This window comes from Pagrus major, chromosome 23 (genome assembly GCF_040436345.1).
Source record: "Pagrus major chromosome 23, Pma_NU_1.0".
In the NCBI taxonomy this organism is placed as follows: Eukaryota; Metazoa; Chordata; class Actinopteri; order Spariformes; family Sparidae; genus Pagrus; species Pagrus major.
In genome coordinates this window covers 7,967,691-7,994,343 of record NC_133237.1, presented here as the reverse complement: position 1 = coordinate 7,994,343, position 26,653 = coordinate 7,967,691, and the positions used below count along the sequence as shown (strand labels likewise).

The 26,653-nt window shown below is 39.0% G+C and overlaps 1 protein-coding gene across 1 annotated transcript in view; it reads left to right on the top strand.

The window, feature by feature from the left end:
* The window catches only part of LOC141019232 (meiosis inhibitor protein 1), a 55,912-nt gene that overhangs the window by 3,851 nt on the left and 25,408 nt on the right, over positions 1 to 26,653 (top strand). Inside the window, exons 5-19 of the mRNA XM_073494088.1 lie at positions 216 to 289; positions 1,650 to 1,755; positions 7,949 to 8,158; positions 9,979 to 10,145; positions 11,615 to 11,729; positions 12,143 to 12,262; positions 13,574 to 13,673; positions 15,799 to 15,933; positions 16,368 to 16,482; positions 17,583 to 17,674; positions 18,031 to 18,178; positions 18,603 to 18,714; positions 20,531 to 20,591; positions 21,340 to 21,437; positions 25,290 to 25,470. Of these exons, the coding sequence (XP_073350189.1) occupies positions 216 to 289; positions 1,650 to 1,755; positions 7,949 to 8,158; positions 9,979 to 10,145; positions 11,615 to 11,729; positions 12,143 to 12,262; positions 13,574 to 13,673; positions 15,799 to 15,933; positions 16,368 to 16,482; positions 17,583 to 17,674; positions 18,031 to 18,178; positions 18,603 to 18,714; positions 20,531 to 20,591; positions 21,340 to 21,437; positions 25,290 to 25,470 (1,834 nt within the window). The remainder of the gene's footprint in view (positions 1 to 215; positions 290 to 1,649; positions 1,756 to 7,948; positions 8,159 to 9,978; positions 10,146 to 11,614; positions 11,730 to 12,142; positions 12,263 to 13,573; positions 13,674 to 15,798; positions 15,934 to 16,367; positions 16,483 to 17,582; positions 17,675 to 18,030; positions 18,179 to 18,602; positions 18,715 to 20,530; positions 20,592 to 21,339; positions 21,438 to 25,289; positions 25,471 to 26,653) is intronic.

Sequence of the window (26,653 nt, the reverse complement as noted above, 5' to 3'; positions counted from 1 at the left end):
CTATTTGATAAAAAGATAAAACTCTGGATTACTCATCTATATTGAATTAATAAATACCTTGAGCTGCTATTTTGTTTTTCGCTTTTCTTATAATAAATACCTTCCTAGAAAGGTTGAAAACTGTACATTGACTGTGATATTTTTTAAGGGAATGCTTCTCTGTGTTTTTTGTTTGACTGTGTACATGCATGTATTTGTGTGTGTTTATGTGTCAGTGCTGGTTCAGCTGCTTCTGGAGCTCCAGAGTGAGCTGTCACTTTGCTTTGTTTTGGATGAGATACACAAACAGGTGAGAGACACTCATTTACAGACATATAGATAAACGCCTGCTCATCTACAGTACACATGCAGTCACGGCAACATGCTCAACATCTTAAAATATTTAACAGCACTTGTGTAACCAACAGCATATCCTCCCAGGGTTGTTTAGTAAACAGGCAGTGTGCTTGTCTCCCTCTCGCTGTTGTTCTGTCACCTCTGGGGGAGGCAGGAGTGGAAAAGCTTCATTCAGCAGCTGAGGCTGCAGGTAGAAAATAGTGAAGCTTTGTATACTGATGATGACAGATAGGGAAAACACAGAGTAAAGGTGCAGACAGGTCCTTATGCAGCTAGAATAGAGCCTGATTAGAAATTTTCAAAGAAAATGTATTTTAAGAACCTGCTGTTATGAATACAATTTTTTTTATCAGAGAAGAAGCAGGTTTCTTTTATGAGTTTTGACAGGCATGTGTCTCAAATTAATATGTCAGAAGATCTAGAGTGTAAAGCTGTATTCGCACAGGACTAGTATTACTAGGGAACCTCATTTAATTTAGAAATTATCCGCCCACACACCCGTCTGTGTTTTATGCTGCACATTTACACAGGATAAGCAAAGTCTGTATTATACTCAATTTACCAACATTATCCCCCGGATATGAGGTCAAGGCTCTGCCTAACATTCAATGTTTCAGAAGCAGAACATCTGTTTTCGGCAGCCACTTTAATAGTATAGCTGAGAGTTGTTTTGCCCACTTTCTGCATGTGTTACAAGCATGAATACACATTTGCAACTCATTTAGGTCAAGTAACAGAGCAGAACTTTTTGGTGCTCCTACCCTTCCACTTTTAAAAGATAAATATATATGATATCATAGCAGAGCTGTTGATTTGCTGTTAAACATTTTATGTTATGTTTATGTTATATTTAAGCTATGATCAAATGTTGTGCTTCTTAAACAAAAAAGGTTTCACAAATATTATTGCATGAACCTTGTGTTTGGTGAAATATGCTAGGTAATTTATGGTGAAAGTTTGACTTTACAAGGCAAGGCAGATTTGCACAGGATTGAGATAACAGATGATCTCCAAAAATATTATAAGATTACTGGAAGTTCCCAAATACTAGTCCTGTGAGAATAGGGCTGAAGTTGTAGTATTGTAGTAGCTGTAGTTGATTTGTTTTCAACATTATGTAACTTAAAAATCATAAATATCATTGTGGAAATCACATTTTTCCATGCCCTGATGAGGTGATTTTGAAAATCCATGCCTGGTGTAGGGCTTTGGCTTATGACTATGTGCGTGTGCCATGTTTATCGTGACAAGTTCCCTTCCATTGTGTTGTATCTGTTGTTGATTTTTATAATGTGCATGCATTCCCTGTCCAGCTCAGTGAACAGCTCAGTGTGAAGGGTTTCCTGCCCATCTTTAACTTCTTGGGGAGCCTAGTGGAAGCAGTCCCCGATGTGGCCCATAGGCTGGTGACTCAGTATGGTGAGACCCTGCAACAGAAAACCCAATCACACCTCACAGTTATACTGGCACTGTTGTACAAAGGGAAACAGCAGTGTGTATTGCATTGCAGTATCCTTGAGCAAGTCAATTTTATTTAAATAGCTAAAAATTGCAGATCACAATTTTTGTCTCAAGGGGCTTTACAATCAGAAGCTGAATCATTTTTTACTTTAGATCGCTGCTCTGTAGCAGACCCTGACATCAGATCTCCTTGTGCAGTGGGCAAACAAAGAGATACATTTTCCTCTTGGGGACAATAGAATAATCTCTGACTCAGGTTGGTTTTGGTCACTTTTAAAAATGCAAGTGAGTTAGGATCAGGTCAAATTTCAGATGGCTATAGTCACTGCGCCACCCAAAATACTGGATAGAAAAATAAAGCGTCAAAGGGACAATTCACTTTGGTTCTAGGGCTGTCACGATCATGAAAATTTAGATGATGATTTATTGTCACATAGATAATTGCGATTAAATATTTAATTGTCATTTTTTCTGTTAATTTTATGACGCTTTTATAATATATACCCAATACTAGTGTAATAATACTCGTACACCTTATGAAGAGGAAAACCATTCATTGACATTGAACAAATGAACAAAGATTAGATTTCTGTTTGACTTTTAAATTGCACTGATATTACATAATAACTTAGATATACATATGAATCTTATTATTGAACTATATGAAAATGTATTAAATTACTGCCAATGACAGGTAACAATAATCAAAATAAACAATGTACTTTGACCAAATCAGGCAGTATTCTTGTCATCCACAACTACACCTGATTATGCTCTTAACTGGCAGATTCTGGGTGAAAACTAACATATTGAATATACAGAAAATAAGCAAAAATCCATCCATCCACTACCATTATACGAATAATAAAGGTTAAGTGCCTTGAGATACACAAAATAGTTGGTGGCGCTAATTCTCAAATCAGGTGCCATTAAACCATAGCTTAGTTTGCACAACAACAACAATTTTAGAACCAGTCAAATCTCAAATGGTGGAAAACGATGTGAAAATAGTGACGGAAATGTGATATTTTTGTTTGCATCATCCAGCTGTTTCTATAAATGTGAATGGAAATTATTCTAATGATATTGCAAAATGATTACAGTCAGCTCAAATAATCACAATCAGGCAATTATGTAAAAATTGTGACAGGCCTATTTGGAAGCTGAGATCCAGAAATATATTGGAAATATTAAATTTTACCTTGAATGGAGGAGAAGAATGTGAAAGAAAATATTGAATTTTCAAGGATATCCAGAATTTAATCACAGCAGCTTATTTTGACCTTTTCAATTATATCCCTAATGCATATAAATAATTATACTGTGTACATTTCTGAAATAGTCTTCTACATGCTGAACCCTATTCCACTTCCGCTGCTTCTAAGAAATGAAAAAAGTGCCCAAACTACATTTTTCATATCCTTTTCCTTGAAATTTCTCAATTCAGTCTCTCTGGCTATAACGACCTTTTCAATTACGCTCCAGCTGCATTGAGATAACCGAGCTGTGTCCGTACTTAAAATTCTACCCACATAGCTAATCCCATGACAGCTCTTGCTAAAAATGAAAAAGAGACAAAAGTTCTGAATACATGTTCATCCAACCTCTCCCCTGAAATTCCTCATATAAGGATATTTTTATATTTATATATCTATGTACAATTCCACAGCTTAGTGAGGTAGAACGCTAATGCACCCCACCACCCCTCCCACACACAACTGTGTAGATTTAATCTCTGCTACAGCCACCTGTATGATGTCTTTCTACTCACTGAACCATTACACCACTCAGTTAAATGGGCACTGTTAATCAACTTCAGATGTGTGTGTGGGGGTTGCAGTGTGTTTGTCACGTGCAGGCGTCACAGTATTTTGCTGTGCTACCTGTGTCCACCTCCCATGTATTTTCATGAGTTTTACAAGCTCCCCTGAGCAGCCGCAGGTAGCAGTGGGTTGTTGTGATGCTGATGTAAAATGCGGGTTGCCACTATTGACTGTGTGTGCCTGTCGGCGGCCTGTCACTCAACGAGTCTCTGTGGGGCTGTTTGGACTAACGACAACAGGACGGTAATGACAACACGAGCAACATTTTGTTCTTTCTCTCTGACTCGCTGTCTGCCCATCTATCTAACTGATTAACCCTTCTGTTCTCACCCATTCGCTTATCTCTGCCTCAATCTGTCTTGTATTCCCTCTCTTTTCCCCCTCGCTCTCTCATTTATGCATTGCTGGTGTCCTACTCCCTCAGGTCCTAAGTGAGAAGTGGATACAGACAAAATGAGGGAACAGGCAGGGAAGATGAACGGTAATGAGATACGGAAGAGGAGGGCGGACAAAGATAACAAGGAAAATAAAGGGAAAGAAAGGACAGCTGCAGTGTTTCTCACCTCACAGGTTGAGATGATCTGAGCTCTAACAGTTAGGGAGATACTTTCTTTAGTAAGATTAACGTTACATTAATTTACCTTCTTGGCTAATCAGTACAGAGCTGGAACAAGTATTCGATTAGTTGTCAACTATTAAATTAATCTCCAACTATTTTAATAACCAATCCAAATCAATATGAGTATTTTTAAAGTAAAGTGTAAATTCTCTTATATTAGCTTCCTAAATGTGAATATTTTCTGGGTTCATTGCTTCTCTATGAAAATAAACTGAACATCTTTGTGTTATGGACTAAACAAGAAATTTGAAGACGTCACCTTGGGCTTTGGGAAACGCTGGTCAACATTTTTTTTTCAAACAACAACAAACCAATCAATCGAGAAAATAATCAACAGATGAATCAATATTGAAAGTAATCATTAGCTGCAGCCCTAAATCAGTCTTCACTTTGAACTCTATTTCTATGCAGACATGGAAAAGAAAGACATAGAAAAGAAAAATATAGAGAAGAATATTTCTGGCTTTGGGTTGGCCAAAATAAATGCATGTTATATGTGGGAAACTACGGAAGCACTAAAGGGCCATGCATTCATAAGTTTTAACAATTAATTTCATTTGTTTTCTCGAGATCTTGAGTTATTATCTCGAAATAACAACTGCCGTTTTCCCGAGATAACGATATAATTAATTCGAGATCTTGAGAAAACAAAACGATAATGTAGTATATTAAATCTAGGGCTGTAATCAACCAATGAAATCCTTGGTCGACCGAAGCCGTGAAATTTCGACTAAAGATCGACTAATCGGGGGGGGGCTGCTCTTGGTAGACAGCGTTTTGCATCACGTGCATCTGCGCAATATCATAGCCCATGATTTCCGGAAATATACTATGTCAACTAGTGATATCAGCACAAGAACTGTTGAGGAATATTTAGACAATTGTTTTTGTCATGTTAGAATAATTGACAGACGCTATGATTTTGTTCTGTGCGTGTCCTCGCACAGAGCGAGACTGAACACAGGAGCTCAGCTTCGTGGCTGAGACACGAACTAGGGGATGCTGCCGTTGCGGGCGGGTGCGCCTGCAGTTATAAAATGATTATTAGACTAAAACATTGAAATATGCCAATTCTGATACGTTCATATACTTAAAACGGACGGAGCAACCTAACGCAGACAAGTCAGCTTACCGTTTTTAGGTGATATGCCATGTTTGTAGTCGAGCTGTGATATACAAACTGTTGTTTGCAAACTTTGCATTCGACTTTTTTTCCATTTTCTATTTTTATAAGATGCTGCCACACTGCTGATGTCTTCTACATGGTAGAATAGGAATGACTGTAAATGAAACGCTTAAAAATAAATAAATATTTAACAAACCACCGGACCTAGGCCTTCTAGTACGTTCTTCAATCTGTTGTCTGTAGTGGGTTGGGCTAATCCAAATCCAAAATAGTGAAAACAAGGGGGGTGTTCTGAAGACACACTGTTACCTGTGAAACAGGGGTGCTCTGAAAACACCCCCCATTAGCACTTGGTACTTTCCTCCTGATGAAGTCAAATATGCCATATGCAGGACACACAGCATTGGGATGGAGAGGACCCGCTGCGTGTTTACGCACTGCCATAGCAGCATGTAATTAACACGCCAAAAATCGACCAATCAGAATTTTGGTCGAGCCAGAACGTATCGACCAATAAATCGACCAGTCGACTAGGAGATTACAGCCCTAATTAAATCATTGCAGGAAACATCATTCAGTGTAGCAATGTCAGAGGAGCAGGAGCATATCGATCACCGTGTCATATATCTTTTCAATCAAGGCCTGACACAGGCTGAAATAGCATTATGCCTTGCTATAACAGATAATATACACATTAGTGTGCGTAATCTAAAAAGACGGTTAGCAAGGCTTCAGCTATATCGGCGGCGCAATCTAGGTGAGCCTGATGTCGTTAACTACATAGCTGACCAGCTACGAGGTCTCGGGCATCTCCATAATCTCAGGCATATCACAGTCATTATCTCGAGATCTCAAGAAAATTATCCCGTTATCTCGGGAAAACGGCAGTTGTTATTTCGAGATAATAACTCGAGATCTCGAGAAAACAAATGAAATTTTAGGGCTTCCGTAGAAAACAATGGACGCTGGAGGTGTAACACTGCAGCTTCCATTATTTTAGTGCTAGGATAAGTTAAGCAGGATAAAGCAGAACAACAGAGAAATACTGTAGAAAGAAGATCACAAAACAAGTGCACAGTGTCAGAGTGGGGCAGCAAAACAGTAAACAAGGCAAACAGAAATGAACCTTTGGTTTTCTTTGTCATTGCTTAACAACAGAAAGGGTTTTGTTTTCCTCCCATCCTTTTACAACTCTTATACTATTGTGTTCCTCCCATTTCCATCCTCTGTAAAGGTCTTATCTTCCTCCTCTCCCACTCCCTTCTTCCCCTCATCTTGTCCGCCTGGTATATTTTGGTTTAATCAAACATGTCTGGGAGCCTCTCCTGGTGCACATGGGTTTTGATCTGCTTCACAGAGCAGCTGGGCTTGGGCTTGGCTCTCCTACTTTGTCGTCTCTCTCTCTCTCTCTCTCTATCTCACTCTCTCTCTCTCTCTCTTCTTCACTTGCTGACTCTGTTCCTCTGTCTCCCTCCACCTCCAGCGCTGCCCCACACTTAAACACTGTTTGTTCCTCTGTTCTCAAAATCACTCTTTTGTACTTATTGCTTCTCTTTCTTCTCTTTAGCAAGTTCTATCTCCCTCTGTCTCAATATCCATCATATGTAATATTTTTTCATAGCTTTTGCATTTTAATATTTAATAATAATTTGATTATGTCCACATTGATGCAGTAGTTTGGTTATTATAGCTGCCATTAACTAATCTCCCCCCACTGTGACAGAAATTTCATCGTTGTTTGAAATTGTTGTGTGCCACTGCAGGCCTATACTTTGACTTCTTCTTTGTGAGTGTGGTCATGTGCTATATTAGATGGAAGGTGTATGAGAAACAGCCCACAGTCTGCACTGTGTCCTGCCATCATTCTTTTGTTCAGTCATCATTCAGTCATAATTTCCTGATTACTTTTGGAATAGAGAATTAGTTGTAAACATTGTTGACTATATCGCTGTCATATAAATGCTTTTTATGTTTTAATTTGGTTATTTATTTATGTTTATGCATAAATGAAAAGATTTTATATTATAATTAATTCTGCAATTAACAGAATTTGCATTGAGGCCTTCTGTAAATTAATCAAATCTCCATGTCTTACACTCTGTTTTTGTGACTCAGTCTCTGTAAGGCTCTCTGTCCACATATCTCTTATTTCTCTCACCCTTTTTTTTCACACTCAGCCTCTCTACCTCCATCTCTCTCTTATCTTTTTTCTCATTCTTCTTATCACTCTCTCCATAAGTGTTTGTCCTCTGTTTTTCTCTCTTCCCCTTTAGACAGCTGTCCTGGGAGTCTCTACCTGCTGTCTGCTGTGCTCAGTAGAAGTTACTCCTAGTTTTTTTTTCTCACTTCCTCTCCAACCTGTCAATTTACTTCACTCTCTCCCCAGTAGCCGATCTGAATCCATTTATCTTTAGGGCAACTTTCCCTCCAATGTTGCTCTATCATTATCTGTAAAATATTCTTCTGTTGTGGTTCCACAGACCCAGGTTCCCCACATGATCATGTATGTATTGTGTTTTATTTTGTCTAAACCCTCTGTTTGTGCATGTGTTAACTCGTCTATCTCCCACCTCTGTCCACCAGCGCCCATGCTGGAGCACTTGTGCTCGGCCTTGCTTTACCCAGATGAAGCGCTGAAAGCTGCGGTCCTGTATGTATGGCTGAAACTGTTAGGGACAGCTGGGGGCTTGGCAGCCCACTCCTTGCCCACTGCCATCAGAGACAGAGTGTGTGTCCTGCTGCTGCAGAGCTTGGCCAATGCCAGCTCCCCCCAACTCATCAACAACTGTGTTGGTGAGGAAAAAACATCCGTCACTTATTTTATGTATGTATGTATGTATGTATGTATGTATGTAAGTATGTATGTATGTATGTCAGTCAATTTATAATAGGTTCAAAAAATATTCAAACATTTAACTAGGTGGGGGTTGGTTAAGATGAACCATGTTGAAAAAATAGGAACTTGTGATGACAGTAACTCAGACTCAAATTTTATATTTATTTGTGGTACAACAGATAAATATTAATAATATTCAATCATTTCAGCAGTCTAATACATTTGTAATTGGCAGCCTGAAGCAAAGCCTGGATATATTCTAACTTAAAGTATTCTTCCTTGAACTGAAGTTTTAATGACCAGGCAGAGTGAGTTTTTGACTTTTGAGCCTGTTTTTGCTTAGTAGAAATGTACTTGTTTAAAATTACTCTTTAGAAGTTTAGAGCATCATAAGCTGCCTGCATTAAATGATGCAAAATGTATTGGCCTCATTTAGATTTATTATGCACTAGATAGAGCAAGTGAGACTGAGTGGGTATCGTCTAAAGGTTTGAAGTTGTTGAGATTGGTACAATATGCTTAGCTTAGGCAAGCAAGAAAAATACAACTTGTGAATCCAGATAAAGGGAGGATGTTATTAAAAATGGAAGAAAATTTGAGCTGAGCACAGCAGCAACTAGTTTGCTGACACTCTGAGGGAAAGGCTATTACGAATTTGTTGTCATGTATGAAATACAGTCTCACTTTCAACTGCCTGGGAGAGAATAACGATGACAATTAAGGTGTGCACTTAAAAGAGGAGTAAAGGACTTCATAGTGTGGCTGAGGCTGACAATGATATTGTTTCATCAGTTTTTTATGCTAAAACACTGTCATAAAATGTCAATGTCTTCATAAGAGGTCTCCACAGGTTGGTAGGGGTTATTGATAACAGAACTTGTTTTTTTGTTATTTGTTTTTAGAAGAGCTAACAGATCATAAAATAACACACAAATCATCTTTCTCAGTGATAATCCAGAATTTACTGAAGAGTGAGGGATAACACTGAGATGAAAGAGCACTACTATCTTGTAGGAGTTTTGAGCTACAAGGCTAATAAGCTTTGGTGATAACCAGAGTGGAGGTCTAGTTATCTAAAAGGAGACAGAGTCATTTTCCTCGAGAAATTTGAAATTGTTTTATTACCATATTAACTTGAGATGCACCACAGACTTGGTGGAAGGTTGGTTTACTGCAGTTTTTAGAGTAGCTGGAGTTGAGCTTTTATTGTTGTTGTTTGTGTAATTTTTAATTGATTTAATCTTAATAAGCTTACCTTCACCATCCCCGGTGTGAACCGCACGATGAAGGGATTAAACAGGATTGTTATTCTTTTTCTTCAGCACTGTGTGCAAGACATTTCCATGAAAAAATAATGTTATTTTTCTAATGTTTAAAAATGATTCATTGTGTTTCATTAATTTGTCTGCAGATGAAGAGGGAAGGAAAGGAAAATAATATCCATGCAGCCGGGCACCATTAATTGCTAACCAGCAAACTTTTTATTTCATTGTGTGTTTGAGTTCTCATTTGTGTACAACGTATATTTGTCCTACAGTAATATCTTTCTGTGAAACTTGGTTGTGTCCATACATTATTATTAGTACTTCATGTTACCTGACTTGACTTTTGTAAACTAAAGACACGGCTACAGATTTACAGATGCACACAGATTGTGAACAATCTCCCCACCATTTTTTAATCATTGTAGAAGTTGTCTGATATTTGTAAGTGCATGACGTCATTTCTTGAATTTGCCATCAGTATCTGTTTTCAGACCTTGTCTTTCATCTGATAGGCCTGCTGTGGCTGCTGGTGCAGCAGGGAGAAGCCGTGTCAGTTCTGATGAACAGCCCCAGCAATCAGATCATGTGCAGTGAGAACCAGAACAGCCACACCAACAACAGCCAAAAACAAGAGCAACAGTCCCCTGACCATTGCCCTCTGCCTCTCATACTGAAAAAGGTCTCTGTCCAAACATCCTGCTCCAACCCCCAAGACCCGCATTCTGGCACTGATGATAATCATAACAAAATGTTCTAATCCTGGATTAATGTGCCTTTGAATAGGGTCTCGGGGAGGGTTTACCCTGGACAAATATTTGTTCTACATGTCTGGGAAATCAATGTGTAGATTACATTCAGTTTGATGTTCTCAGTTATGACTCCCATTACAGCACAGCTCATGACGTAGTTTTTTTGTACATCACCATTGTGTGTTGAGTTTTAAAAAATCTAACCCTTCACTAAATAATCACCCAAATCTGAATTATCTCCCAAAACATAATTAATGTGTTGTTTTTAGGATTCCTCCTTCCCAATAAATAAACAGTTATAATCATACATAGCTGTAAAAAAGAAAGAAAGAAAGAAAGAAAATACAGAGTTTGAAAGGCAAAAAAAAAGAAAAGTTTTAGGCAGTTAAAAAGATAAACAAAAGCAACAAAGCTACACTTAAACTAAACAAGTCCCTAAGATAATTTTCTTTTCTTAGTTTTGCCAAATTGTGGATTTTTAAATAGTTTTTACTGACACTAAATGATGCTTGCGTCTCATTTATTCATATTCATCTTGGGGGTCACTGGCTTCAGTGCACCTCATTATTTATTATTTATAGATCTCATTAACCTCACCTATAAAGATAGTATTGTAATATAATAACTTGATATATTTGTCCCACCGAATGCTGGAATGTTGGCTTCAAACTTCCTAGACATTTCTTAAAGGGACAGTTCACCTCAAAATCAAAAATAGACATTTTTTCTCTTATCTGTAGTGCTATTTATCCATCTAAATTGTTTTGGTTTGAGCTGCAGAGTTTTGGAGAAATCAATCGTAGAGATCCCTGCCTTCTCTTATAATCGAAATACATGACACTCAACTTGTAGTGCTCACAAGCGCGTAAAGAATGCATTTTAAAAACCCAACAGCAATGTCTCTTTGCTGGCCGATATCTCCACAACTATAAATAAATAAATAAATGGCACTACAGGTAAGAGGAAAAATACATATTTGATTTGATGTAGGGGTGAACTGTCCCTTTAAATGAGTGTACAGATTTCATAAATCGTACAAAAACTGACATTTTTACAATAATAGACTTATTCTGATCATTTTTCAAAAAACAGTATCAAGACCCTGATTGCATATACCCATTCCCCTGGACGTACTGTGCATGCAGGCTCATGGTGCTGATATTTGACAGCCTGTGCAGCATAGAGCAGAGATAGTATACTGAAGATTGGAGCCAGACAGTTTGTCCCCAAAATGTGTTCCCTATGTCGGTAGCAACCTGGCAGTGTTGAAGAAGCTATACTTTATGTACAATATGTCAAACAGTCTTTAATCACTGCGGAAGCCCTCTGCACTATTTGAATGCTAAATGTCCTCAGTGATTAGTGTATTCTAATTAAACCCATCAAGTGTGTTTTCCAGTTGTTGCTGAGTGGCGATGAGACGATGCAGACGGCCAGTGCAAAGTGTATTGCAGGCATCCTGGTTCATTCTCCCAGTCAGTGCAGCGCTCCCTTCATTAAGGCTGACGTACCTGGTGATACGCACACACAGACACACAAACACAGTGGCCGGGATATGCTAGCTATACAAGCTGTTGCCGTCTTTGATTTGTCCTCTACAAATAATTTCCTCTGCTTTTTTGAACATTGCCTTCTGACTCCCTCTCTTTTTGTTACTTACTTTTATATCTATCTCTTCATCACTGTAGGAAAGCTGTTTGTGTTTCTTTCGTGACCTTGAATTTCAGAATATAATGGTTTTTTAAAAAGGAATATTCCTATCCTTTTTTGTATATAATGCTAAATTTGCACAGAAACAGTACAACCTGTTTTGGAAGAGGTATGATAATGCCCCTGAAGAGTATCAGTATTGTATACTGGTCTCTATTATTGCTTTATCCCCTCACAAAAGTTCTAATTTTCTGTCCATCTCTATTTTCCTGAATAGAGTTTCTGTTTGACCGTCTGGCCAGTAGTAGCAATGAGGTGCTCCTGTGGTCTGTCTACAGCTGTTTAGTGTTACTGACAGAAGACCCACTCTTCTTCTCGCAGTGTCATTCCGTCTATGGTAAGAGCACTAAGAAACACTCCGCAGGCACCATCATGTCATCCCTGTTTGTTTGTGTTAAGTTTGTTTGTGATGGTGCCCCTGTAGGGTTTTGAGTTTCAAAGAAAATAGGTTAACATCTGAAAATAATTGCAGATGGACAAATGATGGCAGGTCATTTGATGCCGTGTATATACGAAAGTCTGCTTTATGTTATTTTTCTGACATTGACAAGACATTTTAATAAACACTCCAAAGTGGAATTAGAGTAGTTTGCCTGTGCCTCATATTTCATTGAAGTCTGACTTTTCAGGCATTTGAATCACAGTAACATTTCTACACAGGAGAAACTATAAGGACAGAGGAAGTTGCTATATGTATTTTCAAATAGACACATGGTGCTACTATAAAAAAAATATCGGACTAAGGCCTTGTTCAGACGGCCAGCCATAATTAAATGTTTGGCATATCCAGGTTGTATCCAGATTGAATTTAAAAAGTCTGGACAGAAAAAAACTATATGAAATGTGACTTTCACAGATCGGATCCAAGCCACATTTGGAGGTGGTTTTAAACTTGATTCCAGTTGGATTTCTACAGATATGTCTCAGTCCGGACGCTCTTGCCGCTCAAATTGAATGTCAAAGTGTTTTTTTCTTTTAATCAGTCGCAAGGCAACACACAATTACAACAAAAAATCTAGAGTGTGTGGTTAGTTGCAAAGTGCACACAGTCTTTCGTCAAGAGACAAATCTGATATGCCTGCAGCCTGAACAAAGTCTAAATGGCAACGGAGCGTAGTAGTATGAACATATTGGCAAAAATGTCCTATTTTGCTTTCCTAATGAATTATAATATTTTTGACACACAGATGTATGTGTTGCGTATGTGTTGCCTTTAGTGCGTGTGCCATTACAGTAGATGATTTATTTAAAGTTCCACTGTTTTTGGTATTTTTCAAATTCTGCAGCATTTCAAGTCCACTTCTGAGAAATTGTTTAAAACACTTGCAGTACAAACTTTATTTACAAGTACACAGAATATCTGGTCTGACCACTCATTATGCTATTAAGGTCTTGCTCTAGTTCACTATTAACATGAGTTCAATACCACAAATGCCGTATAGCGGTTAATAAGAAAATTGGTGTGTGTGCGTGCTGTGTGCATGTATTACATTTATGATCATGAGCCAAGGCACTGTCATAACTCTGGCACTGAGCTAGATTAGACAAATATGTGTGGTGGTGGTGGTGGTGGGGTCTCTCTGCCTGATCATGTGCAAAGTTGAGTCATGTATTTCTTGGACACAATGAGTGTGTTTGTGTGTGTTAGGTATTGAGTCCCTGGTGCGCAGTCTAAAGGAGGCTCTGTGGCTGACCAACCTGGAAGTGCCAAAGCAAGGTCTGCTGCTTCTCACTGAGATACTGGAAAGGTGAGACTGCTCTGTAATGGGTTTTTTTGTTTGTTTTTGAGCTGTCTCTTAGCCAAAATTATTCCACTGAACTGGAAGTGCAACTCCCATGAATACTCCTGCACAGAGCATCTTTGCTCACTGAATTGATGCCACTACACCTCAGCTTCTCTTCACAGACAGCTGTATCTAACTATCACAGGAGGTTAGACACAGCTGCAGCAAATGAAAATGATCATGGACTAATTACAGCGTCCTAGTTGGCTGCAGCTGTCTTCCATACTGACATCTTTGTCTGAAGGTCCCTGCTACTTGCACATGCTGTTATTTTTACACCTACAGTATGTACAGTATGTTTATATCTACAGAGGGAGTGGGTCCTCTTCCAGTTCACCATGTTGCACCGCCATGTTTCTACAGTAGCCCAGAATGGAGAAACTAAGCACTGGCTCTTGATAGGGCCTCATGGGGATGGTGAGGCGAGAAGTGTTCAGTTGGTTGGAATCTGCAACACCACAGTTGGGTGCCACAAACCCTAAGGGTCCAGTTCAGGAAAATGACACAGAAAATAAAATGTGTTCATTGCTCAGAATGATCCATAGACCCCATAGTAAAAGTTTTTTTTAATTGGAAAATATTTTCAGTTGAGGAAACACTCTACTATAGTTTATAATATACCTTGCTGAAGAAAAATATGTTGTTAATTTGACATTATCATGCAATGGTTTGGAGTTTCTTGAACAAGTGGCTCAGTCATTATTGGAGAACCTGCCAGTTGATGATACATTAGAATAGAATGCTTTTATGCTTTTATTGTCATTGTAGGCTCAGCTTACAATGAAATCACAGATGCATCTCAGTTGGTGCATACAATACAGGACATGACATAAAAACATACGAGAATGACATAATAAATAATAAAAAATATATATATACAATATAAACATTGTAATATTGTAATATTATTTCTGTATATATGCCATTCTTCTCCTTTGTATTTTCCATTTTGTGGCATTTGAGAAGATACTACATACAAACTGCAGCACACTCTTCTCAGTGTAAGTTGCAGTTGTGATGCCTATGCATGTTAATGTCATTAAAACTACACACACAATTATGCAAATGATTTTTCCACCACTTCGTGTTTGTACACAAACTGAGCAGCATGTACAGCTTCAGCTATACTGACACAGAAACATGACCTCCTGTAAAACATATTAAGTACTGTACAGTGCACAGAGAAGTTTAATTATGTTTGAATTAACTGTCAGCTGGCTCGCAGATGAAAATATATCATGAGCCAGTAAAACACTGTCATATTTCTGCAAGGATCACATAATTTTAATGGAATGTTCCAGCCGTCACATAGCAATGATACAGGGGATAAGAGATTTCAAACGGCAAGGGGGAAATTTGTCCTTTACGCTGAGTGGAACAGTAACAAAGTAGCTAGACCAGAGCTCTTAAGTGCTGAGCAAGCTAAAGCGTGTGTGTGTGTGCGTGAGTGCGTGCGTGCGTGCGTGCACCTTTATGTGCACCCATGTGCTATTTAGGATGTTCTATGCAACCACTGTTGTGGCAACAGGGAGTCAGTCTGCAGCTGTTGTGGCGCTGCGTCATGGACAAGAGACGCACTCTGATGATCTTTGTAGCACCAATAGGTCAGCACTATTTGTTTATTATGTGTCCCTGCCCTGAAAGGGGAGAAAATAAGTGCCTTAGTGTAGGTGAGTGAGACAGAGGGAGGACAGAAACTAATCGCGACAACAACAGACGCTGCTGGTTGGCACAGTGAGCCAAAGAATAATATATCAGGCAAAAGAGCAGACTGTCAGCTTTTTGCTTTTATTGACATCCATGTCAAGCACCCATATCAGCAAAAATCCTGAAAGGTGCTCGTTTTCTCTGTACTTTTGGCATAGTTCTCACTGACTCGTCTATGATATACACAGTACGTCTTTTAACTGTCTTCATCTTTCATTATTTGCTTACAACAATGATTCCAGTAGACTTTATCAAAGATGTCTTTTTCTCTGTCTTGTCTAGGATGTCCTCATTTTGCCGCTCAGCAATAATTTCACAATGGCACTTATTTAATTGTGAGAGAATGCTCTGTAATTTGCTCTGAGTTTGTGTCCGTTTACAGGCAGCCCCCTAGCGTGCGTCTGTTCCCCAGTGCTCCAGGGTTTGTGGCAGTTTCAGAGGCCGTAGTAGCTGGAGTATCCTGCTCCTGCCTGCTGGCAGCCACACAGGCTGCCCAAGCTGCCACCGCCCTGTTCAGGTATACACAAACACAAATGCTGTAGATAAGTAAATACAGTAAGTCGGATATTGTCAAGGACACTTGGGCAGTCATATCTTGAGGAATCTTAAGTTTCTCTTGTGATTGAGGTATATGGCTTACTCAAGTCAGTTACTCACAGAATGAATTAATTTATCGTACATGAACATGTACAATACACACAACCTGGATGTATATGCATGTACGCCAGGTAAATGTCACAGGTAAATAGAAAACACACACAACCACACACAAAGATGAACTTGTTGATAAATTGATGTATGTGCTTTATCCAGAAATGCACTGCTACAGCCTGTCTCTTCCCTTCACCATCCTCTCTCCTTCTCCACCCACTTAAAGCAATCACACAGTGTTGTATAATTTAATGTCACTGCTTCCCTTGTCTAAACTGCGCCACTCTCTAAATTGTCTAGGCTGAACCATCAGTCCAGACCAGTCCAGTACAGGGAGATTGAGGGATTGATAGAGGCCATCACTAAAAGATTGTCTGAGCTGCCTTTACCCCCTCCTGCTCATTGTCGAAGCTCTGTGAGTTTGTTATTAAGATACACAATTCAAGAAGTGTTGGTGTAGAGACCTGTCTGTGCTGTTTGTCTGTTTCTATTGTGGTGAGTCTCTAGAGAGTGTTTTCTGTGACTTGTCAGTTCCATTAAAAACAACACTGACATATCTGCCTCTGATGCTGTCTAGCATCACGTCACAGACTACATATGTGATTGACATATTCGATCAAGAGGAACTCATTCTCCCATGAAGGAATGAATGCCTCTTTTTCTGTTGTTTTGTGTCATAGCTGTCCCTCACTGCTGCTTTCTGTTTGAGACAGAACATCTGAATCCTGTCCGAAAACTGGAGCATGGCACATGTACCAGAAACAGTGATGTGACTGTTATTAAGATATGGCTAGTTGACATGCATTCATGTTCCTAGTTAAACAGTACATTTATTTCACTGCTGAAGCTCAATACATATACAAGATTCAAATGTGTCTTTATACCAGTTGTCAATTTGAACTTTGACTTAAGAAGAGCTTTAAATTTTTTCTTGGTGGCGGTCTTAGGAAAAGTTCACACACATATATAAGAAATTCAGTCTCTATTTATTCACCCATATGCTAATGGAAAGTCGGATGAAGTCTCATAGTCCACAAAACATTTCTGGAGCTTCACAGCAAAACAGCATTGCAGCATTCTCCTTAACAACTGAAGTGAAGATTCCACCTTAAATAATGTCTTTTCAAATCAATCTGGGATCTCAGGGCTTCAGGAGACAAGCCAGATGCCGAACAAACTTTATGGAGCCATTTTATTTTCACAAATCATTTTTTCCGTTTTTTGGGGTTGTTTATCACTCTTTGAAGTGCCCAGCTACTTCAGTTGTTAAGGAGAATGCTGCAACGCTGTTTTGCTATAAAGCTCCAGAAACTGATTTCACCAGATGTCAATTGGCATTGGGGTGAGTAGATAATAACTGAAATGAATTTTTGGATTAACTATTTCTTCAGTGGATGTTTCACTGTTTTTTATAAATCTGTTTGGATGATGTGCTTTGATAAGATGATCATTTTCTTTGTCTCTTGCTCCTCTTCTATTCTCTTCTCTCTCTCCATCTCTGTCTCGGTTGTCCAGGGGAGTCTGAAGAGGTCTGACCACAGCAGTCAGGCTTCTAAGTCTGAAGGATATTTGCTCCAGGCCCTCATCTGTTTTCAGGCTGCCTGCAGGTCAGCGCATTGTCACTGGACTCACCAAGTGTTCAGTCCTCTTGTATTTTCATTGTTTGATGATCAATTCTACCCTTAAAAATATCCATCTTAACAAATTTTAGGTTATGTCTTAAGCCACAGACTTGCCACAAGTATTGTATTAAATGGAGTCTAATATGTGACATGCCAAATATGACTATTGTGCAGTCCATGAAATTAATATTTCAGCACACCAGCAGACTTGTTTTAATTGAAGTCTAGATGAGGGAGCTTCGTAAAATCCCTGGTATGAATGTGTATCTGCATTTATTGTGTGTCATTTCTTAATGCCATTTCTGTGTGTTTGTAAGTGGATGTGTTTGTGTGTGTCTAAGGTTGGCTGAGGAGTGTGCATCAGAGCCTCTTCTGAAAGAGAACACATTCACAGCTCCATCCAAACACAGCCAAGCTCATGACTCACTGGAGTCTCTGTGTCAATGTCTTCTGCGCTGCTGTGACTCCATCTGGATACCCACCGTCATTGTGAGAGCTGGGAGCAAACACACACACACACACACACACACACACACACACACACACACACACATGCACACATCTGGTTCATTATCTATGTAATCTTAAACTTCTGTCTCTCTTGTAACAAACACTTGAGAAAATGATTCAGCAATTCGTTGCATCTCTTTTCTAGGTCACAATGACTGATGTGCTGTCTGGCGGTTCCTCTAAATGACTGTCGTAATAAGCACAGCCACAACACCTTTGTCGTCACTACTTTTGTGTACACAAAGACATTTGAGCCTTGATCGATCAAGACCTGTGATATATACTATTTCTAAAGTTGGTTCTATTTAAGGTGAAAAGCAATTGTACAATAATGGTCATTTGTCTGTGATTTCCTTTGTGTGTGGGTGTGTGTGTGTGTGTGTGCGTGTGTGCACGCTTGTAGAGGATGTGTAAGCATACACCCAATGCTCAGATACTGCAGTACTTTTACTCCATCCTATCTGCCCAGTTCACCCTCCTTCCGTCTCTGATGCCTGTCTTTGCAAATAAGCTAGGTGAGTTGTATAAAACAGCATGTGTCCCTTGATTTAATTTGATTTTATTAGCATACATTTTATATTCTAGTTTCATGGCAGTAAACTGGCGGTGTGTGTTTTCTCTTGTGTGCACTTGCACGTTGCCGGGTTGAGAATGGCAATCCTGATGTTGGCACTCTGAATATTTTGCCTTAACTGATCAGTTTTGACTAATGCAGTAGCAGACAAATCTTCTCTAAGTTAACTGGAATGCAGACAGGCTGACTGTCCCTGCAATATTATAGAGAAGGGTGTATGAGAAAGATACACAACACTAATAACATAGGAATATTATAATAATATTAATACAATTTTTGTATTTCAGTATAATATTTTAGAAATATAACATCGATGTGATATGTGCAATATTATAAAGTATGTTAATCTCACTATAAAATCGCTCCAGATTTGTTTTAAGTTCTGACATAGATATTATGGGAATAGGTTGCGTGTTTTTACGCGTAGCTGTTGTTTTTATGCACTTCTGAATTTCAATTCTGTTAATAAGCTCCCTAATGAAATAATACGCCAAGACTTTATAGTCGACTTATTCTATGATGATGGACCAAGTGTTTATCTGCACATTTCTGCATTTCTGTTTCTGTTGAACTGAAATTAAAGATAAAGTTCTGTGTAGCTGTGATGAGATTTGTGAGATCAGTAACTGAGATACAAGGACCGGCCACACAGCTCATGTTTTTAAATTAGACCCACCTTTAAGTCATCTTATTGCCGGCTTCGCACGCTTCACCGCTGGTCCTGCTGGCAACATATAGCACCAGCCCATACTGCTATGAACTGAAGGACACTGATGACATTCTACTCTCGCATATGTCTAAAGAAGCCTGCTGTTTTGATACTGATTTGCCAATTACTTACTTTGCTAACAGTACTTTTTATTTCAAGCTTTAAATGTCTAACTAAATTAAATCAACACAAACAGAGGGATTTTAACTCTAGAGCTCACTTCCCAGTTAAAGAGCAATTTCATTTAATTATCCCTTAACAGATTGTATTCTCCTCTGCACCACTCAACATTTCTGTAGTTAGGTAATGTTTTTTAAAAATAAAAATCCATAATGTATGCAGTTAAAAATCATGCCAGAAACAGCAGTGCTGACAGTTGATTATTCTGCTCTCATCAAAGATAAGGCTAAATGCTTGAATGTTGACTTGATGAAATTTCATATTACTGTAGGGCAAAACTCAACAATCTGTCCAGAGCTGGCAGTCAACATGATGAGCCTCAATGATTGACAGGAAACTTGTTGCCTTGGGCATCTATCCACATTACAAAGAAACTTTAAGCAAAACAATTTTCTGCAGATATGGCTGAGCAGTACTTTGGCATAGGCCCATAAGAAAGTAAGTTAGTAGCTTTATGAAATTAATACTTCCCTCTAATAAGTGAGGACTGGTGTCTCTCACTCCAGCCAAGGCATTAAATACAGCTTTACGATATAGCTTTTTTTTTCTCCATATAACTAAAATAGGACTGTCCCATTACTTGCACTGTGGATCAGGGGGGAATATAGCTTGAAAGCTAATGTGAGATTAAAATATGAAGGTTGGGAATCATGAACTGAGACTGCATCATGTGGCTGGTGTCTAGCATAATGATGACAGGTGTCTCTCCTTCTCTCTGCTATCATGTTTTCTGTGATGTACTGTGTAACTTTTGTTTTGAAAGGTATATTATATAGATAGCAGATGTATTATCATCCTTCTCCTCTCCCTCATTTCATGCTCACTCATCCTTTCTTTTATTCTGCTCTCCACCTTCTCTGCCCTCCAGCGTCCTCTGGTTTCTACAGGCTGGCTCTGGAGCACAAAGGGCTCCTCTGTGCAGGAAACAGGTACTGTACAGTGTAACCTGAGGACACACACACACACACACACATTGATATACACAGCAATTAACAAAGCACTGCTGTCTAAAAAATGTAGCGGTGTGTGTGTGTGTGTGTGGCTCAGAAAGTTGAATTCTTATGATCATTACCTGTTGGAGCACATTGAACAGGTCACAGATAATATGACTGAGGCATCTGTCATTTCTAAGTCACTCTGTCTACATTTTAAGCCAGTTTTCTCAGCAGTGTGTCTGTCTCAGAGCAACAGATCTGCAGCTTCAAAGTCCACTGTGTGTGTTTGCATGAGTGTGAGTGTGTGTGTGTGTGTGTGTGTGTGTGTGTGTGTGTGTGTGTGTGTGTGTGTGTTTAGATGTTTCTGTTTTGTGTACATAAGCATATGCCCTTTTGTTGGTGTATATGTGTCTGTGTGTGCTTTCGTGTGTTAGTATGGTCATAAATGTGGTTGACTCTGTAGGCTTTAGGCCCCCCTGCTCTGAGCTGTAATGAAACTGAACTGTGCCGTGCCTGTGTTTCATATTTGAAAAGACGAAGTCAAGTCACATCCTGTCTTTTGTCTCACAGTTCATACTTAACTGTTTTGGCCATGCATTGAAATGTATGTTGGCTCTGTTCGCCTCATTCTTTCTTTATTTCTGCTGCTTTCCTCCTTTGTTTTGTGAGTATCTTTTCTTTGCATTCATTTTTATTCTTGCTGACACTTGTGTGTTTTTCCTCCCATTACCAATTCTTTCAGGAACCCAAATCTGAATGCATCTGCCTGTGGTTTTCTGCAGAAACTCAGTATGTGTCTGCTCTCCCAGTCAGACCCTGCTTTCGGCGCCTATCAGCATGGTATGCAAATGCACGCACACACGCAGAGCTCCATGCAGCACAAGTAAAAACCCTGTTGTTTCTGTCAGCTGCCAGGCAATTATGTCATGCTGCTAGTTATCTGAGACATCTCTGAGACAACTGAACTGAACTGAACTGAACAACTCAAGTGTTGAATAGAACTGTTCAACATTTGAGTTGTTTGTTTTGTGTAAAGGTCAGGTCAGGTCAAATTTTTGTTTTTTGATGGCTAAATATAAATGTTTAATACAAATATTACTGTGTCCATTGAAAAGCGCCCATCTTAATCCCGGTCAACACCTGTGAATACCTATGGAGACATATTGACTTGACTGAATCATTGATAAAATAATCACTGGTCATTGATATTTAATATTTTGGCATTGGGATAAGAGATACATTTCCAGGGGAATTTAAGATTATTGCACTTAGAATTGTTCAAGTGGGAATATTAAATGGATAGATCAAGGTAATATTATAACAAACAAAATCAAGTTACTTTACGTGATATTTATTTGGCCTCTCTGAATGAAGCAAACAAAATTGAGAGCTTATGTTGGAAAAAGAAATTGTTTTTGAATCACTGGCATAAACTGACAAAAGTATAGTACACTTAAAACAGAAATATAATTACTTTTCACTTGTTGCTTGCTCCCTCTCTTTTTTCTCGTTATGTTGACTTTAAACATCAATAACATTAAGGCAACATTATGTAGAAATTAGCACTGTGTGATTTGGTGCCCCCCACAGTTTCTGAGTCCAACACCACTGTCGTAAATACAAATCCCAGGTCTGTAACAATTTTTCAGACATAATCGAGGTGCATAAGTAGGTGTAGAAAACCATGATTTTATTCTAGGTAAAGGTGCATTTCATTTTGTCACTTGTTGTTACAATTTCCAAGGAAACACCAGATGGTATGTCAGAGAATGAGGGAGAAAATCTGTGAAAATGAAGCGAATGCAAATAAAGCTTTAATTTATCACCTCATCCGTGAACATGTCATGTCAGAGAGATTTTCATCGACAATAGTGGCTGTTTAACAATGAAAACAACAACTCCCATTATCCCACACTACTTCACAATGTCATCAAACTATGTATGTCTCTTGTTTTTATTGTTTAAATTGAGAGACCCCCAGTGGCAGAAATGCCATACTGTGCAAATAGTTAAGTTAACCCAAGTATGACTCACCGGATGTTGACGTGGGCATAAGCCTGCCATTGGCCACCAATTGCAGTTGACATTCTCCTCCCTTCAGCTATCTGCTTTTCAGTGTTTTTAAAATGCTCGACATGACGGAAACAACAACAACAACCTCCAAGTAACATCCACGCTGAACAGTACGAACGTAAACAAGCAACCAGTTCTTACCCTTTGTTTTGTTGGGATTAAGCTCTTTTAATGCCAGGGCTCGCCTCCCTATGTGCAAGTGTTCCACCCAGACAGGACTTTGTGTTGCCCAAGATGCGCTGATGATGCCACTTCAGAAAAATGTTTGCAATGTCACTACATAAGAGCTCTACCTTATTGTGCAGAATGAAAGGAATGGACCTAGATGTGTGCACTGTAAACATGTTGAATATATGAAATGGCCATGAATTATCTTGTGTGAAAAAACTGATGCGAAGTCTCTTAAATGTCAGTGGACATTGTGACAACACAGATAACCTGTCCAATTAAGGAGCATTGCTTCTGTTTATGTCAGACTGATGTGCATGTTATTAAAGAAAAGTTAAATAAAACATAAACATTGTGTTGGAAACTGCAGTTGTTCCCAGGAGACGTGATGTGAGTAAAATATTTCTTTGAGGTAATGAGATGTAAGAGTTGTACGAGTAAGTGTGTTGGTGTGTGTTCATTTGTTTATGTGTGTTTGTGGCTGTGAATAATGAGTTCTTTGGAGCTAGACTACTGTTTGTTCCCCTTTCTGTCTGTCAACATCTTCCTCCCTTTCATCCCCCTTATCTGTTTCATTTTCAGCCTCTTACTTTCTGTAATTATTTGTTGTTGAATGTTACCAGTCTGTTTTATGAAAGATATTTTTTTGTTCAAAAAGTTATTTTAAAGCTATATCATTATCTTTATTTTAAACCAGAACACATTTTGCTGTTTTTCCCCACCATCTTGTTCTGCACATACTGCAAGTTTTTTTGATAGAAATACTCTCTGATACAATATCAAACTGTATCATTTATACTTTTTCTATAGCTGACACCAAGATGAATGTTAAAGAGAATTTGTCCATCCTTTTGTTTTCTGTTGATTAAAAACCAGATCAGGAGGCGACGTGTCACTGGAGCCTGTTATGTGGGTCTGTTTGTTGTCTTTCTCCCATCTGTTGTTTCCCCTCATCTTTTTCATCTGTCTGTCCTTTGCTGTGTTCCTCTCTGGTCCTCCCTTTGAGACTCCCTTTAAGTCCTTATGAGACATCCCTCTATTCTTCTTCCTGCCTCTCTTCTCGACCAGTTTCCCAGAGGTGACCCTCTCCTCATTTTCTTCTGATTTCCAAACAATGCCATTAATTTGTCATTCTTTCTCCACAGCATCCCCTCTAGACCACAGTGCTATCTATCTGCAGCCACCTCCTCCTTTGATTCCTGTTTATATTTATCTCTCCTCCAATTTCTGTAGTTCTTCAACTCCCATTCTTCACTTTTCATTCCTCTCTGGCTGATTGGTAGTCTCCCTACAGACCTCGCTATGGCTTTACAGCCTCTGTATAGTCATGCATCAGTGACCCCTATCCCTGTCTGCCGTCACCATGTGCCTTCTTTGTCATCCTTTTCTTTGCTCTGCCCCTACTTTACTGAGATTCCCTCACAAACTGCATATGGTGTTGTTTCCTTCCTTGCTCCTCGATTGAAGGTAAAAGTAACCTCTTTTTCAACAAAACCTGCAAGAGGCTTTTTTGCAAAGCACAACCTTCTCTATTCAGCACCATGTTTCAGTGACCCTCTTTTCTGTTTCCCCTTTCTATGTCGTTCCGTTCTTTATAAGCTGCATCTCATTTTCCTCTCCCTTTCACTGTCTTCCCTAAAGACAAGCCAGAAATGGAGAGAGTGTAGATAGTCCTACTGCTTTAGCTGTTTCAGAAAAAAAAAATCTCAATTCCCTACTGTGCTTCACAGCTCCCCTCCCATTTGTCTCTTTGTCCCTCTCTTACCATTTAATGCATTAGTGTTTATTTACATGCATGATTTTGTTTTGCCACCGTCTGAGTCTTCACTCCTCCAGTCCAAGCTCTCCTCAGCACTATTTCACACTGGCCTTCCCGTCTTTTTCCTCATCCAACTCTCTCTTGCCATTTCACTTTCCTTCTGCCTGTTCCCTTTCAAACACCTGTCATTATACGTGCTTTTTTCATCTCATCTTTCTATTCTTTGGGGACCTCATTTATAAAAAAAAGAAATTCTCTTTAACTTTGCTATATTACATAATACAACTTTTCACAGACTGTTATAAAAAATGAATTTAAGCACCGGTGACATCGAAAGCTTGGCTAATGATGGATATTGACTTTATGTTTGGATACAAGATCTGAAAAGTGTGAAATCAGTATAATCTCGCTTAGTTTTGGCTCCATATGATTGTTTTTTCATTAACTTCAGCTTGACTGGCTTGAGTAGTAAACACAAAGTTGGCAACCAATGCTTCTTTGTAAATAAGGCCCCAGGGCCTCTTCTGCTGCATTTTAATTTATTTTATACATTATGTGCTTCATCCATATCCTTTCATTTTTCTCACTCTCAGCCTCTCTCTTTACCTTTCTCCAGTTCCTTTTTCTGGCATTGATTATTAAACACATTGTTTTCCTTATGTTTTTTGTATATTCCCTTGCTCTTCCCCCAGATGTGAAGGAGGTGGAGAACCTTCTCCTATACAACCTTCCCTCGCTGTGTCATCGTCTGTCAGACTGGCCCTCTCTGCTGTGTGACGCTCTGGGGCTCCAGCTGTGTGAATATAAAGGACCAAGGGCCACTCAGTACTGCCTGCTGATCATGCTACACCTTGCCCTGCAGCAAGGAGACAGGTAATGCACTGGGTGCACGCACACACACAGACACACACAGAGTCTGTTCCGGCTAACTGACAACAAAGAATGGCATCAAGCAACAAAAAACACATTTCGTACATGCAAACATGCGCAAATCACTCAGGGAATGTTTAAAAAATGGAGAAAAGCATTTGGTTGGCAAACATTTATTCTGATTTTAAAATTGAGTGCTGAAAAGGTCTCGTGTTCTGAGCTGTTATTTTGGTGGACATGGAATCAACCAATAAATATTTAAGCATCAGTAAAAAGCAATTTGCTGATATAAACTCTAGGCACTTGTGCGGGGTAGTATTGCAAAGTGTTTTTGTAAGCAGGGAGAGCATTTTGTGATTCAGAATACTTTGTTCTCCCATAGCATCGTCCATTTGAACTCCAAAAATTGTATTTGATTTTTAAAGTAACCTTTATTGTTGATTTTACCCATCTGAAATTTAACAACTTCGCAAAGCACCACTTTGCTGTAATGCAGCCTTTGAGGGAAGAAAAAAAAAACATTTGAGCTATATCACAGTATTGAAATAACCAAATTTCTAAAATATAAATATATTACTCAGCTCTACCAAGAAATCAGCTGGTTTTGCGTGATACTGTAGTTCTCTCCCAGCTCCAGCAGCACCACTCTGGCCAATCGGGGGTGGTTTTAAGTACATATTTTATTACCTCAGAGATACGTCGGCTTCTTTGGAAAGTTTAATCTGTCCTTCTGTGGAACCTCGGCTATGTATTACACCCCCCCCACCCCCCCCACCCCAGGGAAGGGGATGAAAGCCTCTCTCTGCCACGGTGTGGTCTCATCAAGATTAATGGGAGCTGTGGCCAGAGATTTACATAGCGTGGGAGGGCTGTGTGTGTGTAGAGTATCTATCTTATCATGGATAGGATCTGTGAGTATGTGTGTGCGTGTGTGTGTTGATATACATTCTTACGACTGTGTTTGTATATGTGTGTATTTTTTTGCATGAGAAAGAGAGATTGCAAGTTTATGACATCAACATGGCCCTGGAGCACTTTGTCTGCTTTGCACACACAGTTTGTGTGTTTGTCTGCTTTATTAATGTCTCACTGAACGTGTCTGCTGTGGTGTGTCTGACATTCACACCTCAATGTGCAGCTCTTTTATTTAAATAACATAATGTACGTAATATATTATAATACTTTT